This window comes from Dermacentor silvarum, chromosome 3, assembly GCF_013339745.2.
Source record: "Dermacentor silvarum isolate Dsil-2018 chromosome 3, BIME_Dsil_1.4, whole genome shotgun sequence".
Lineage (NCBI taxonomy): Eukaryota > Metazoa > Arthropoda > Arachnida > Ixodida > Ixodidae > Dermacentor > Dermacentor silvarum.
In genome coordinates this window covers 64,918,942-64,934,425 of record NC_051156.1, presented here as the reverse complement: position 1 = coordinate 64,934,425, position 15,484 = coordinate 64,918,942, and the positions used below count along the sequence as shown (strand labels likewise).

The following is a 15,484-nucleotide window of genomic DNA, read 5'->3' as shown; positions in this document are numbered from 1 at the left end:
TTGCAAGCTTTGGTTGCGGCTTCGATGACCCTGGTAGCGAGGCTTCGAATGACGCCGCGATGACAGCGTAGTCGATCCATGATCGGCTGTGCGGACGGCAGTCCCCTTCCAGGGTTTCGGCACCATAATGTAAAGAACAAAGCGACTGCGCGTCCGTCGGTTACAGGTCCTCGATGTGACTGCTTTATTGAAACCCCGTGTCCCCTAGCCTATTCGCGTGGTCATGGCGCGCTTCTTTCTCTTCTGTTCTCAACAGTAACAAACCCGAAGCAATGGAATCTTAGAATGATCACTACAGATTGTAAATGATGGTGTGTTCAGCGATACGGTGTGTCGCTATCTTTCTGAAATGTTATTCGCATTAACGTCAACAGACATCGTGAAATGGCGTTCTGCCGAAACAGTTTTTTATTGGTTTTTGTTTCTTTGTTTCCCTTTTTTCCGTTTTAGATCAGTGGGACTCGATGATCGTACAATACACGGGCGGAGCTTACAACGGCAGCGACAGCGTCACCTTCAAACAGTCCACAGCGCTCATACTGCAAAATGTGGTCAACTCCGTAGAGTCCGAAGGAGTCCGCTATCTGGTCGCTTGGAGCATCTTCCGTCAGGGATTGGAGGTTGCGCTGCCAGGTAGACAGGCAGCCGAGTCTGGGAAAACTCTCGAAGCCGTTTGTTACGACCACGTCAAGGGTGTCATGGAGTCCGCGCTGACAAGTCGATACCTATTGGCCAGTAAGTGTCCTTCTGCAACTGCACATACATACTTTATTGATAGGGCGTTACAACACTACGTCACACGCCATGGAGTTCTGAGAGGACGCTCTACTTCCAAAGCTCAATGACAAAATTGTTCTCTTCGGCACCCACCGCACCGGTTCTGATGCGGTTTGCTGAATCCAACAGAAAAAAATAAAACGTACCTAATTTATGATGCAGCTTACAATTGAGGCAACTAGTCTTTCTACATAATAAAAAAACTCAAACGCCAAGTTTGCAACTGTGTAAGTCAGCAAAAAAGACTACATCGCAATTGTGTCTTATGCAGCTATTAGGCACCTAAAGTGGCCATAACTGCTTCATATGTTTTATGCACAACTGATCTGTGAGGAGGGTTACTACAGAACTTTCGTAAACATTGTAGCAATTTCACGTAAACTGTAAACCCTTACGTCGCATTTCTCCGCTGCAGACGATTCAGGTCAAAAAACCGTGGTATTCGTTTTGGTACAGAGTGAAGTATTTGAGAACAACGTGTCTTAATTTCTTTTAACCTGCCAATTTCGGGCAAATTCTTGAAAATATTGATGCCCAAAAGTATACATTGCTGGCTACAATTGGTATGCTGTAGTTTTCAAGCTTATACGAGACAAAATTTATTTGAAATAGTTCAGCGGTTCTCTAAGAATAGCATTTCTGTGTTTGCTTTCTGTTTCTCTCACGCTTGACGCCCAGTTGCCGCAGTGTCATGCGTCATTCATCATTATTTATGTTTAACCTTATCGTGTATTTCTTCAGTTCGGATTATTGTTTCTATTTCTGATGTAGGCGATGGAGGACGCCTACAGAACGACCCAGAAATACCATCTCCTGGGTGGCTCCCAGCGCATATATGCTAGGCAATGTCATGCACGACGCCGCAATGGTGTGCACTTAGCGGTACAGCGCGATCACTTACAAGCGTCTCACTTCAGCCTTCCTTCATTTTCTGCGACTCCGTACGCAGCGCAGAAAAACGCAGTACATTGACGATATTGATCCTTTGCAACTAACTCTCGTTCAAGGTGGTGATGCGGACTTCCAGAGGAAGTTGCTCACTGAAATGCTGCTCATTCACTGCTGATGATGTGTACCTTCACAATTAGAGGCAGCTCCGCAACTTTTTTATAGTCAGACTTTATGAGAACACTTTAAAGCTCATTAAAAAGACGGAAGACAGAAAAGAGGGCCCTGGATGAATACTGGTTCCTGGATCAGTATTCGCGAATATTCTGAACTTAGAATTGTTCCTAGGAGCAAACGTCCGGCAGGACTGATGCACGTCATAATATTTGTGAAGGCGGCTGGCCAATGACGAAGAGCACTTACGAACGGAAAGCTTGTTGAATTCGGTCACTGATCAGCAATATCCTTCCTTGCTGGTAGCGTATGGGACGAAAACACGAGGTAGTGAGTTTACTTGAGAGCCAGATAGCCCTCATTTTCTTTCCATGCAAGCCTGAAGCAATGTGACGCGTAGCAAGGTAACTAGCGCAGCAAATATGTATGCACTTGCAGAGCAGCTGAGAGGCGGTGTCGTTATACCACTCTGGGGCGCGTTGACGGTTCTTTTCCGAGAATACTTGGGGACAGCGCGAAAAGATGGGACAAGGCAAGAGAGCACGAGCGAAGTGTTGTCTAATCACTTCTGTTGTCTGTTCCTGTCCCGTCTTCTTGCGCTGTTCCCAAGAATACTCCTTGATATGTGCCCGAAAGGCTCACTTTTCAGCCCTTCTACAGTTCTTCTCTGCACTGATCGTGGCTTCAAAGTTCATGGCAAGTTGCATAAGCGCGTGGAAGCTTATAACTGGAATTGGCCGTCGGCGATTGTGCGTTTAAAGGGATGCCTGAAAGGCACCAGTTTCCTCTGGCTTCTATTGGTCTGCTCTAAATGGCCGAGGGAATAAGTAGCGCGATTTACTGTCCTCGTGTGTTCATTCGCTGCAGGAAGCCAGTTCCGGTAAGGATTCAGCTAGCTCGATTTTATTCTGTTCTGATTACGCAGCGTTCACGCCAGCCGATCACTGTCAATACGCGAGTGGAGTGTCGCTAGTACCACTGACGAAGCTTGAAAAGTAATATCAATTGAAAAAAGAACATCATCAAAAAAGAACCACCAGGCACAGTCAAGGACACTGGCGCTTTATTTGTACATCCCTTCACTTGATCGACTCCATCGTTTCACTTCATCTTCTGGACGTAACTCAGCCATCCCCCAGTACTCACTCATGTCTAAACCGGTGACGCGCCAGAAGAAAAAGAAAAATTTGCCACAGATCGGCCGCACCAGTGGACCGTGATATCCCAGAGATATCAGGGAGAGTTGCATGTAGGCTCTCTAGGAGATATTACACAGCCGCACCCAAAAAAATGCATAATTTTCAGGTTTCCGTTTTTCTTTCGTACTTTTAATATTTCAGTCTGAGAAGATTTAACATAAAAGGCATGCGCTGTGGGTGTTTTGTTAGGTGACATTTGTTTGTGGCATTGTCATTCTCAAAATTTCGAGGAATAGCTTTGCCAAGAACGCAAGACAAGGTATGAGCAACGTTGCTGATAGAATGGTGTGGCAATATAACCCGCATATACCGCATATACCGCGGAAGAAGTGGAGCTGGGCAGGCCATGTAATGCGTAGGATGGATAACCGGTGGACCTTTAGAGTTACAGAATGGATACCAAGAGAAGGAAAGCGCAGTCGAGGGCGGCAGAAAACCAGGTGAGATGATGAAGTTAGGAAATTCGCAGGCGCAAATTGGAATACGCTAGCGCAAGACCGGGGTAATTGGAGATCGCAGGGAGAGGCCTTCGCCCTGCAGTGGACATAAATATAGGCTGATGATGATGATGATGATGATGATGATGATGATGATGATACCGCATGTCATATAAGAAGCGTGGCATATACGTGTACCTAAATATATTCGGAGGGCCTGCGTGGTTAGGCATGATTTTCTCCGCCACCCGCCGACATCGCACGCCGACGCCAGTTGCCGACACCGGATTTTCTGCGACACGGGGCCCATGCTTTCTTCTATGCGCGAATCAGACGGGTTTTTTTTTCGAGTGGCTAGCTTTTTCGCTACAAAGGGCCCTGGTGGCACGGATCGCACCCAGTGAGTATGGAAGTATTGCGCATCCGTGTATCTTTGATACACTTTTAAGATACTCTTACGCTATCTTATGTTTCTGTCAAATAATAAGGATAACGCATGCATCAACGTCTGTACTTAAGATACACCTATGGTGCGCAAGCGCATTAGTGCAGCATGCAGTTCTAACGGATAGGTCACTGCCGAAGGAGCTGAGAGTCACTGTAGCTGAGCAATTAGTACCGAGGTAGTCGTGTTCATTTCATTTATTGTGCTTCTACGTGCGGACTTTATTGTTGAGATCCAGATATTCACGTTTACGGGGTCTATAGCGAGAAAAATGAAAAAAATTTACCGCCTGAATTTCCCCCCGCAAATTAACATCTTCCAAATAAGGTACTGATCTCCCCGTTTCACTGATTGAATATTGTTTTCTCGTGCCTATTAGATAAACTATAATCAAGGGCTCTTACAATTGTACAGCATTGTCGTTATTTTTTGTTCAGTATCACGTCACATCCCTAATGGCTACGTCACTCAGTCGACCCCTCACTACCTTGACTAGACCGGGAAACCGAGTTGCTGAGAGCCCGTAATTTTTAGGTTTCTGCAAGAGGGACGCCGCCCGTCGCAAGCGGTGTTACCCCCTTTCTGTGTGTTCAAGCTAGACTTTGTCACGTTTACTCTTGTGAAGTATTCTGGTGGCTGTCTTTCTTCTTAAACGCAAATTTCGTCACTGTGTGCGCTCGTTGCCACGGCTCTCTTTACAGTGGTCAGCATGCACGCTCTTCGTGAAACAAAGGAAATGGTTCGAAGACTCGCAGACACCCTCCGGCGCTCTCTAGAGGCGTCCCAGTGGCTCGAAGGAAATTCCCGCACAGTGGCCCTTCAGAAGCTCGAGAACATGGCGGCGAACGTCGGTCATCCGGCGCAACTGGACAACGCAGCGAAGTTGGAAAAGTACTACAGTGAGCACATCGCTTCCAGTGTTTTTTGCGCTGCAGCTTATTATTGCAAACCTCGAAATATAAAGGGTTAAGAGATGCACACGTGTACAATTATGTCAGCATATTTCCATTCGGCGAAACTGAACAATGTATGTACTGCTAAACAAGCGCAAGAGGGCTTTGAAGAACAGCGCTGCTGTCATTTTGTCATATAGCTGTGCATCACCACGAATGCAAGTGAACATATTATTTTGTAGTTAATGATACTGTTCACACATTGCAAGGGTACCTTAAGTGTGAAACGATGGAGTCTTACGACAACGGAAATGGGACAGACGCATGTGGAAGACAGAAGGCCATTCCGGGGGGAAAAGAAAATCACTTCGAAACCTTCAGCTCTGTGTTTTGCTAGGCAGCAGTTTTGAGCGATCGTTGTCGCTTTGTCTTAATATGCTTCAGTATATGTGTACTGCCTGAAGCTACACCTTTGGAGCACGGATTTCATGACAAAACAAGCATCGATCCAGGATACTTATTTTTGCAATTCAGATTAGCAATGCGGTACAACGAAGTATCTGCTGCATTTATAAGTAGAGGGTGGGTGGGTTGGCTGCAATGCAATTTCATTTTTTTTCTCATATGGTGCTCTCGAAAACCTTCAGGGATGGGAAGGAGGGTGGGGTGGGGGATATTCTTCTTTGACAGGTCACCAGGAGATCTAGACTGCATATTCTGCGTACGTGGGTAGTTTAATGGAGCTTCGTTTAAAGATCGAGCCACATTGCTACGTCTCTGAAAAATTTATGAAAGCAGAATATTGAACGCTGGGTGAGATGCCCGTAGGAAACTACTTCTCTCGTATCGTTTTCAGGCGTCTTTGATGACTCCACGGATAGCTTCTTCGCAACGTGGCTGAGCGCCCGCATGGCCTACCAGCACAGACTGCTCACCGACAAAGAAACCTATTTCTTCGATTCTGCGACGGTGAACGCCCACTACGTGCGATGGGCGAACCTCATCATCATACCGGCAGCGATCCTTCAGCCGGAAATATATTTCTCGAAAGGTCCTCTGTCAGCCGCCTATGGAAGCCTTGGACAGGTAATCAGTTGACAGCTCTAAGCAATTGTCAGAATAGCGAGCTTGTTTCTCCTCCCACTAACAATTTCTAGACCTTCAACAATGAATATCTGCCTTTATGAACAGCTTTTTGCGCAGACATCACAATTTAATCGTCTTTTTTTTAGGTTTCTTCTAGCTTCTATAAAACTAGTACATCAAGTAACTCTTATACTATTTCGATTACATATGAACGCAGCAAACCAAAGGTGTCTTGAAAAGGATAGGGGGCTGCGCTCAAGTCATAGTACGCGGAAGAGATTGGGCGAGTTAAATGCTCTGTGTCCACTCCGGCCCTCTTTCTTATGTGTGTTGTGTTGAGTGTGCTGTTGCTCCTCTTCACGATCATTGGTCACCAAACAGCCGAACTGTCGCCTTCACAAAACAAAGAAGGTGTTACGGTATGGAAACTGGTTGAAGCCACTTTCCGATTAGAACTTGATTTCTGTTTGAAATTTAGAACCCTATTTTGTAACGATTCCTTTCATATTCCAATACATTTCGGTTGTCCACGTCTTCGCCACTGCCACGTCATCGGGTCGCATGGAGCCACACTTACCTACCGCTGGGATCGACAATATTGCAGTTCTAATGTAAAAAAAACCAATATAACTGTTAGGAAAAAAATTGAAAAGTGGTGTGTGGCACAGTAGCTGGGAAAACCTGTACCGCAATGCATTGTCCCTTACATGGTGGAGGCGTACGAAATGTATCATTTTCCGTAAAGAAATATATGTACTGCGACGGCGATTTCATATGGGTAAAGCATATATGTATGTGTAGTTCGCCGTAACGGTACCTTGGGACAAATTTTGTTTATAATGCACTGTGCGTGCCAGATGAACCAACAAGTTGCCGAGCTTGGCTTTAACATGGTGCTTTTTTGTAATGTTTTGCTAATAAAGATAGCATAAGCTTGTTAGAATTCTGTGAGAAAACGTTTTATACGCGTGTCAAACGCTATTCTAGGGTTCTTGAACACAGTTTTATGCGCAGTGACAGCGTAAGGTGAACTAAAGAAACGAAGCTGTGCAAACTAACACTAAGCTGCAGTCCATCGTCCCACAGGACAATACAGAAAAAATAGTCTGACATTGACGGTGTGATCGAATTGGCAAACACAGCTACACTGCTTAACCACTTTCGTATATTGCACTAAGAGAATAGTTTAATAACAAAGTGAGAACATACTAAGTTGCTTCGTAAATGAATTACTAGGGGGAGCTTATCTTCATTCCTTATGTGTGTGCGTTTTTTTAATATTATTGCTACGGCATTGTGATGCAGTTGCTTCTAAAAGCATGCAATACTACATTGACACATACATCGACAAGAACAGCGCGAAGAAAGGGCCAACGCTTGTGTACTATTATTTTAGAGCTTATCGGTCCTTAGAAAAAACAGGTATGCTTGTATATTTTTTGTTGTTGTTGTTGTATTCATTATCTGAAGACTTTACCAAAATTATAATGTATTGCTCGCTAATTGTTCCACACCATTGTCATATCTTAGCCAATAGACAAATAACTGTGCGTTGTTAGAAAGTCACGGCTGACGTTGGCTACGCGAAACTGGGCCGTCATACTTAGAAAAAAATGACGGCCAGCATCGTTCGCACTGAAGTCAGTAAATAGAACCAGTCTCATCTCGTCTTGTGGCCAATGGTATGTTAATGCATTCAAAACAGCGATCTGTCCGTTTTCATTTTCCTTGCTATGCTTCCCATAGATTGTCGGACACGAAATAATGCATGGATTCGACGTCCTCGGATTCGAATTTGATGAAAACAACACAATTCGTAGCTGGGCAACGCCAGAGGCGAAGCAGCACTACCTGAATGAAGCGCTCTGTTTGCGGGAATCACACAAAAGGGTAAGAACGCACCGCCGTGCCTTCTGTGAAACTTTGCTTTATTTTTATACCTCTATGATATTAACATGACGCTAGGAATAATGTGATTTTTTATATTATAATTGTTCATATTTTTGCACTTCGTCTGTGGTATGAGCGACGTACTACCGGCGTTATCACTCTGGTCAGCCGGCCGTGAGACAAGAAAACATTAAAATCTAGTGATAAGAATCCATACATTATGCCGGGCCAAGGTTCTCTTTTCCAAGCATTCAGGCGTCGCTTGAGATTTTGTTGAGGTGACAAGTTTCTCCCCAGGTCACGTTACTTTCTTGCTAAGCAACCGCATTGCCCTGCCATGCTACTGCCAACTTCATAGAAAGAGCGAGCGCCACATACCGTCGAAGTGTGTTATAACCAGGTAGTCGAACTGAACCTGAACGTGAACCTAAATTCATATCCGAAGCGGAATTTCAGCCAGAGTTGACGCGGACTGGGACCGATATTAGAAAGTATGTGTATGATTCAAACCGGCTCGTAATCTAAAATATAATGACGATTAATAAATTGGAACAAAATAGTTCAATAAGTGTTTGGTGACATCCACATGAAGAAATTTCATATTCGTCATCATTCGCCTATTTTTTTTCGTCCACTGCACGAAGAAGGCCTCTCTCACCGATCTCCAATAGCACCTGTCTTGCGCTACCTGATTCTAAGTTGCGCCTGCAAATTTCCTAATTTGATCACCCCGCCTAATTGTCTGCCATCCTCGACTGCACTCCCCTTCCCTTAGCATCCACTCTGTAAACGCAATGGACCACCGATTGCCTACCCTACGAATTACGTGGTCTGACCAACTCCATTTTTTCCTCCTAATGCCAACTAGAATATCGCTTTCCCCATTTGCTCTCTGATCCACACCGCTCACTTCCTGTCTCTTAACGTTACAATAACATTTTTTGTTCCATCACTTTTTACGCGGTCCTTAACTTCTCGAGCTTCTTAACCTCCAAGTTAGTGCCCCATATGTGAGCACCGGTAGAATGCAATGATTGTACACTTTTCTTTCCAACGACAGTGGTAAGCTCCCAGTCAGGATTTGGTAATGACTGCCGTATGCGGCCCAATTCATTTTTATTCTTCTGTAAGTTTCCTTCTCGTGTCCAGGGTCCTCTGTGGGTAATTGGCCTAGAAAAACGTACTGCTTTACAGACTCAAGAGGCTGACGGCCAATCACGAATTATTGTTCCCTTGCTGGGCTATTAAACATTCCCTTTGTCTCTTACATAATAACCTTCAACTCTACCTTTACACTTTCACATTCAATCATTTCTTGCAATTCGTCGCTAGCATTACTCAACTGCACAATGACATCTGCAAACTGAAGGTTGCTGAGGCATTCGCCGTTGATTCTCGCTCCTAATCCTTCCCAGTCTAATAGTTTGAATACTTCTCCTAAGCATGCAGTGAATATTAGTTGAGAGATAGTCTCCTTGCCAGACCCGTTTCTTTAAACCTGTAGAAAAGTATAGCCTAATAAGTTTTAAGAAAAGTTGTCAGGCTATAAAAAATTATTTCCTCCGACAGACGCGCCCCACTAGAAGCCTGTTTGATTACCAAGGCAGTTGGTAATGCGCGAATCTCCGCACACGTTGTGCATATGCCAAAAAAATACCACCGCCAATCCACTCCTGCGAAGGTGGTTGGTGAGCGAAGCTATAGATATGTTGCGCCTAATGGAGCAACTTGTCAAACACAGATCTCATAATGTGTGCCCATTACGCACGTTTCTGCTCAAAGTGATATATGACACAAACACACGTTTGAATGCAGTTTACAAAACCTTTAGTTTATTTATTATATTGAAATGACTGCTATAACTACTTTGTGGTCGCTATGATACACAATGATGTTTTCCGTTGTTATTTGAGAAATGTTTTTGGGCAAAGCTAAAGCGATGCATGACCCGTGTACGGTAGTTGGTTGACAGGATCGTTGAAGACATCATCATCATCAGCTTATATTTATGTCCACTGCAGGACGAAGGCATCTCCCTGCGGTCTCCAGTTGCTCCTGTAGGCACATATATTTACATTAAAATAAAACATGATCCGTCGTTTTCCTGATCACCTGGTTTGACGTTTTGTTTTGTGTGCGTTTCGATTGAAACGAAAGCTCTGATGTGTACTCGCTTCAGGCCTCTGCCTTATGGGGGTACGAGCCATTGTTCCTGGCCCTGCACTGCCACCGGGATCGGCCCACCTGGGTTTTCTGTTGGCGTGACGCGCCCGAAAAAATCCCGGGATCCTAGCCATAGACAGCTTCGCTGTAAAATAGTGGGCACCTAGGCAGTGACGCTTGGAGTTTGGACTACAAGCATAGGTTGGGTTCGTTTTCCAAGGGACTCCGATCGTATATTGATGAAGTCTGTAGGATCAGCGCTGTAAGAACGATTTTTTTTTACAACTTCTTTTGTATGATTATCGTAGTTCAGTACCCGGGTTTTTTTTTTTTGTCTAGAAATATTTCAGCGTTTGCACTTGCTGTATGCCATGTGCAAGGGGGGCTCAGGTTTTCTTCGAGCGAATTTGTCGCTTTTTGCCTGGGCCATCCCGCATCATCCTGATGCAAACAATTAAACAAATCAAATCAAATCAAATTATCACCGATTGTGTTGCAAACTTGTAAACAACATCGGTCTAGCGAGACCTTCACGAGATGGCCTTCACACAGTTTGATTTTACTGTCGATGCGTGCTTTTAATGAGAAGCATTTCTTGCCCGATCCCAGACACTTTGCGGCAGGTAGGTAGGTAGGTATTTCTTGTCCTGACGCACTTTCGACCTCTGTAATAAAAAAAACTGCATGACCGACAGTGGAATAGAACCTCTGCCTTCGAGCACAGCACCCGAATACTCTGATCACTAAGCCACGCTCGCTTCTTTTTTTTCTGGGGGGGGGGGGGGGGGGGGCACTTAGCCACGATCGCTGTTATTTTTTGTTCTTTAGACCGACAAGCCATTTGGTCCGTTTGGCGTGTGCATCCCGCGACAGTTTCTAGTGTTCTTTCCTCGTGACAGCAGGCGCTTTGAGACGCTGTGTTAGACTGCACCCCCTCACCGGAATCGGCCTCCATTCCTTACGCGTCTGCTCGTTTTGCGCCTGCTCTTTGCCGGTTGCAGAACTGTCTTGCGCGCATGCGCGCATTGTCCTGCTGCAGCGAAAGATTCCAATAACCATTCATAGTTGTTAGTAGCGCTTGTGCCATCTGTCTCGCCCTCCCCCCCCCCCCCCCCTTTGACCCATCTATCACGCTTCACCGTAGTCAAATAAGCATCACCAACTGGCCCAAAATTTCACGTTTCCCAGATATTCCTTACTATTTTTTCCCCGTAGCAGCTAACGCTGCGTAGAAACTGTGCGACTATGTACCGCCTTCATCATCAGCTTTGGCGAACAAGTTTTAAAGTTAATTCGCCGGAGCGCAAATGTCATCATCGTTTAACCATACGTATACGCACGATTGTGCAAATACGTAATCACTGATGACGTGACCATCCATGCATCTCACGCTTAAACTCGTCCAGAACATAAGCAGAACCGTGCAATCTGCATGCGTCAGCACGCGTTGAACGGTCGGAGCAGAAATCATGCCGTCGGCATCACGCAATCGTCGTCACCGTCGTCTCGCGTCAGACACGTAGCTGTTCGTGTTACACAAACACGTTGGTCCACACGGTAACGCATTGCGTAATCCCAAACAATGCTGGGTAGCCAGCTATCCGCAAAATGTATCGCATAACATCGAATCCCACACTGCGTGGAATCCACTTTTCTTTTTATCGACAGGGGGCTGGGTGTGTATCTGTATCACGAACGCACAAATCTCTCAGGAGTACGTGCAGCGCGATGCAAGCACATGGACCTTTAAGAGAGAGCGCACAGCAGGACACGTGCACCAGGCGTCATAGGCTCGCGTTGAAAACCTCGAACTGGAAGTTACGTTCAAGGACGATGCAGTGTTACCGAGCGCAGACTGTCAAATGAAATGTTTATTTGGAACACGTCAAAATGCACACGCGAATGTACAAGAAGAGTATAAGTCCAGCAAAGAAAGCGGCACAGAATTATAAACATATCTTTCAAGATACAGGCCAAGTTAGCGACGGTTTTAGGATTTGCGCCTTTAACATTTCCATTGAATGCGAACAGTATACGTATGAGACATCAAACACATCTATCGTGTCCGTGCGTGCGTTCGTTCGTTCGTTCGTTCCTCAAGCTTTGGCTCAAGCTTCGTGAAATGTATGCTGGTCTCTTAGCATTATAGTTAGATAGCATAGGACGTTTCTACGTAAGATTTTTTTTACTTTCACTGGCGCCAGGAAAATCGGAAATCCCCATAAACCCGGTGGTGATTGTGGTGCGTATATATATAACACGCTGCAACTTTGAGGAAATCACTCGCGTCCAACTCGTGTTGAGCAACGTTATGCGTAACATTATTTTTGTGCTTCACTTAGGCCTGTTTATACACTGTCGCACTGAACCGCTATGTTATATGGTTGTTTTCGACGGTCCTTCCGCTGGTCTTCTGGCACCGACACTGTTCGCTGGGTCCTTGATTCACACGTTTCCTCCAGGTACTGCTGACACGCTTGGTGCCAGGACTGTAACAAGGTTTCTGCAAACCTCTTAAGCTCAGACTCGCCTATCCGCGCGAGGACGCCTTCTTTGTCCGCGCCTTGTTTATAGCAGCGTACATTCCTTTGCTTGGCAGGCACGCCGCGTGATCTGTGCCTCCTTTTCAGCAGCACTACGTTGTCGCCACGGCACTATGGGGGAAACTAGCGCGTTCGCAACTGCTCTCGTTTGCTACACTTTATTGGTGCTAGCGACGTGAAGCATCGATTCAAAATTATGGAGTTTTACGTGCCAAAACCACGATATGATTATGAGGCACGCCGTAGTGGGGGACTCCGGAAATTTGGACCACCTGGGGTTCTTTAAGGTGCACCTAAATCTAAGTATACGTGTGTTTTCGCATTTCGCCCCCATCGAAATGCGGCCGCCGTGGCCGGGATTCGATCCCACGACCTCGTGCTCAGCAGCCGAACACCATAGCCACTGAGCAACCACGGCGGGTGCACGCATCGAGTGAAAGCGCGATCTGGCACCAAAGAAGAAGCGTGTTAAGATTGACAATTGTTCACACGCTCTATGTCTTCGTCCGCGGCCTCCCTGATAGAGCAACTGGCTATTGCGCTTTGCAAAGGCGCCAAACTAAATTTGCAAAGGCTCCAAACGAGGTGAGACAGGTACCTACCGCAAAGAGAAAGTATGCCAAGAAAGATTGTTAATTTATCAACTCGTCTCGGTGAAACACATATACTGTTCACCACATTAAGCGCCACGTGGCAGCAGTATGAGAAGCCTGAATTCGTAAAATTGCATACTGCACCTGTATGATTTGCCTGAGCCGTCAGAACCTATAATATGCTTTTGAACTCTTTATTTGTTCCTCTGTTGCAGGCACAGACGCACGTTGACGCCCAGTCTCGGCAACCCGCCCTCAACTACACAGCCGCCCTTAACGACCCAGCCGCCCTTAACGACACAACCTCCCTTAACGACACAGCCGACTCGGAGAACCTCGCTGACCTCGGTGGGACTCTGATGGCGTTCAGTGCCTTCGACTCGCTCGCCCCGTCGAAGCGCGACGTCGTGCTGCCGGCCCTGAATCTGACCGCACGGCAGCTTTTCTTCGTCTTCCAGTGCTCGAAGTGGTGTTACTACCACGGCGGCAGGACTGGTCGGCACGCTAGCGGCAGGTACCGCTGTGTCGTACCGGCCATGAATATGGACGAGTTTTCCGAGGCGTTTCGTTGCAAGCCGGGCGATCACATGTACCCCGAGAATAAATGCGCCCTATGGTGACCTACCCAAAATGATTAGCGAGGACTGTCGCGAGATCGCGTGGACGAGAATGGGCGGCGTTGTTTACCGCTAGTGAATGAGCATGCACTGTGCTAGGTGTCGTTTTTGCGAGTGTCCTGCAGCCACGATTATCTGCTTGTGCAAAACGTTGGTAATGTCGTTTATAGCGCTATTTTATATTTAAGTTTTTTGTGGTTCTTTTCATTGAAGTAATACTGGTGCTTTTCTTTGCTGGTCTCAAAGCCTTGTCAACGTTCTAAACTTAATTTGTGCCCTCAAAATCAGTTCAATATATGTATTATACTAAGGCAAGAAAGTCCCCGTTGTATACATTTTCTACCTATTTACATGATTTACTAGAAAAACCAGTGTTGTACGGAACTGCGTTCCTGGAACTAGTTCCTTTTGGGAGGAACAGAGGAACTCCACCGTCCCTATAAGGGTCGGTGGAACTGTAATGATAACTCGTTATTTTTACGAAGGAACGGCAGAGGGAACGGCGTTCCTTCTGTAAACGTTCCACGGCACTAAACAGGCGCACCGACGCACGCACGTGCGCAACACGTCATAAAGGGCGGATGGTCGACCGCGTGAGGCGCAAAGAACTACCATTTGCCTTTCACGTGACTATGGTACATTTTCTTTCGCGAGTTCTCCATTATATTTTTTTATCACTAGGCTTCAAGATTGTCACGTGACGCTCCCTCCTGTAGACTTTTTCCGCCATTCCGGCCTGTCGGACACTAACTTTGAGATGTTACTCTTGCCGAGTTCAAAAAAGGGTGTTTATTAAATAGCGAATATCTATTCTGGGCATTTCTTTTTCCACTCAAACGACAATATTGAATCAGCATTTGTTAAACGCCTATGTATTGTTCCTTTCGATGCGGTTTCTTGTGCAAGAAATTTAATTATATTGTTACGGAAGGATAGGCGAAAAGAAAAGAAGAAGAAGATCGAGAGACACTGGCTGCTTCGTGTTGTTGCTGGTCAGCTATCTTGACCGCACTAACTCTACTTGTGTATATATTGTAAATACATCCAGCCTATACTCCCAACATCCCCGTAACAATATGCTCCAGAGACCCCCTGTACGTAACATTCCACATTGCCTTCAACTTTTTTTCGAAATTCACTCGGAAGTGATTACGCAAAATATTCACTCTGGGTGTGAAGTACGGTGCATGTGTAACTGTAAAGAAGTGGTTCACTCATATTCTTGTCATCCGCTTTCGATAAATTTGATAATGTATTGGTCTAGACCTCTGTGTCGTCCCAAACGGCCGAAAGACTTCGAGGCATGAAAATACCGGATGCGGCAGCAACATGGCAATGTACTGCATCGTAGTCCCATCTTCACCTCAGCGTTTAAACAATGACATGCAGTTTTTACCACAGCTAACATGAGGAGATGATGGAGATTGTCATGTACATGGAGACGGAGCCCTTGGCATCTATCCGTGGTATTCAAATTTTAAAATTTGTTTTTCAAGTTCATGACATAACAGTAGGCGATAAAAACTACCTTGAAAAGCGATGATGTCCCGTTGTTGTGTCCGGGTCTAAGGAGGATATTATATTGGTGCATGTGAGTAACTTTCTATTTGCAGATCTGAAGCGCAGTATCTTGACTGCGCATTTCAGGACCGAAGTGGAAAGTGCCGTATGTGTCGCACTTGCAATAGACGAGCACCAAAGTTGCAGTTAGACATGTCTACAGTATGTCCGGTGCTGCCTGAAAAAAAATTCGTCTAGGAGCGTTTCTTTGGATTCTTT

General features: G+C 45.7%; 1 protein-coding gene across 1 annotated transcript in view; it reads left to right on the top strand.

Moving 5' to 3' along the window:
* LOC125944249 (membrane metallo-endopeptidase-like 1) overlaps positions 1–13,708 on the top strand; it is a 28,214-nt gene extending 14,506 nt beyond the window's left edge. Inside the window, exons 2-5 of the mRNA XM_049664595.1 lie at positions 451–735; positions 4,622–4,819; positions 5,670–5,899; positions 13,304–13,708. Coding sequence (XP_049520552.1) covers positions 451–735; positions 4,622–4,819; positions 5,670–5,899; positions 13,304–13,708 — 1,118 coding nt within the window. The remainder of the gene's footprint in view (positions 1–450; positions 736–4,621; positions 4,820–5,669; positions 5,900–13,303) is intronic.
* Positions 13,709–15,484: the final 1,776 nt, after the last annotated feature.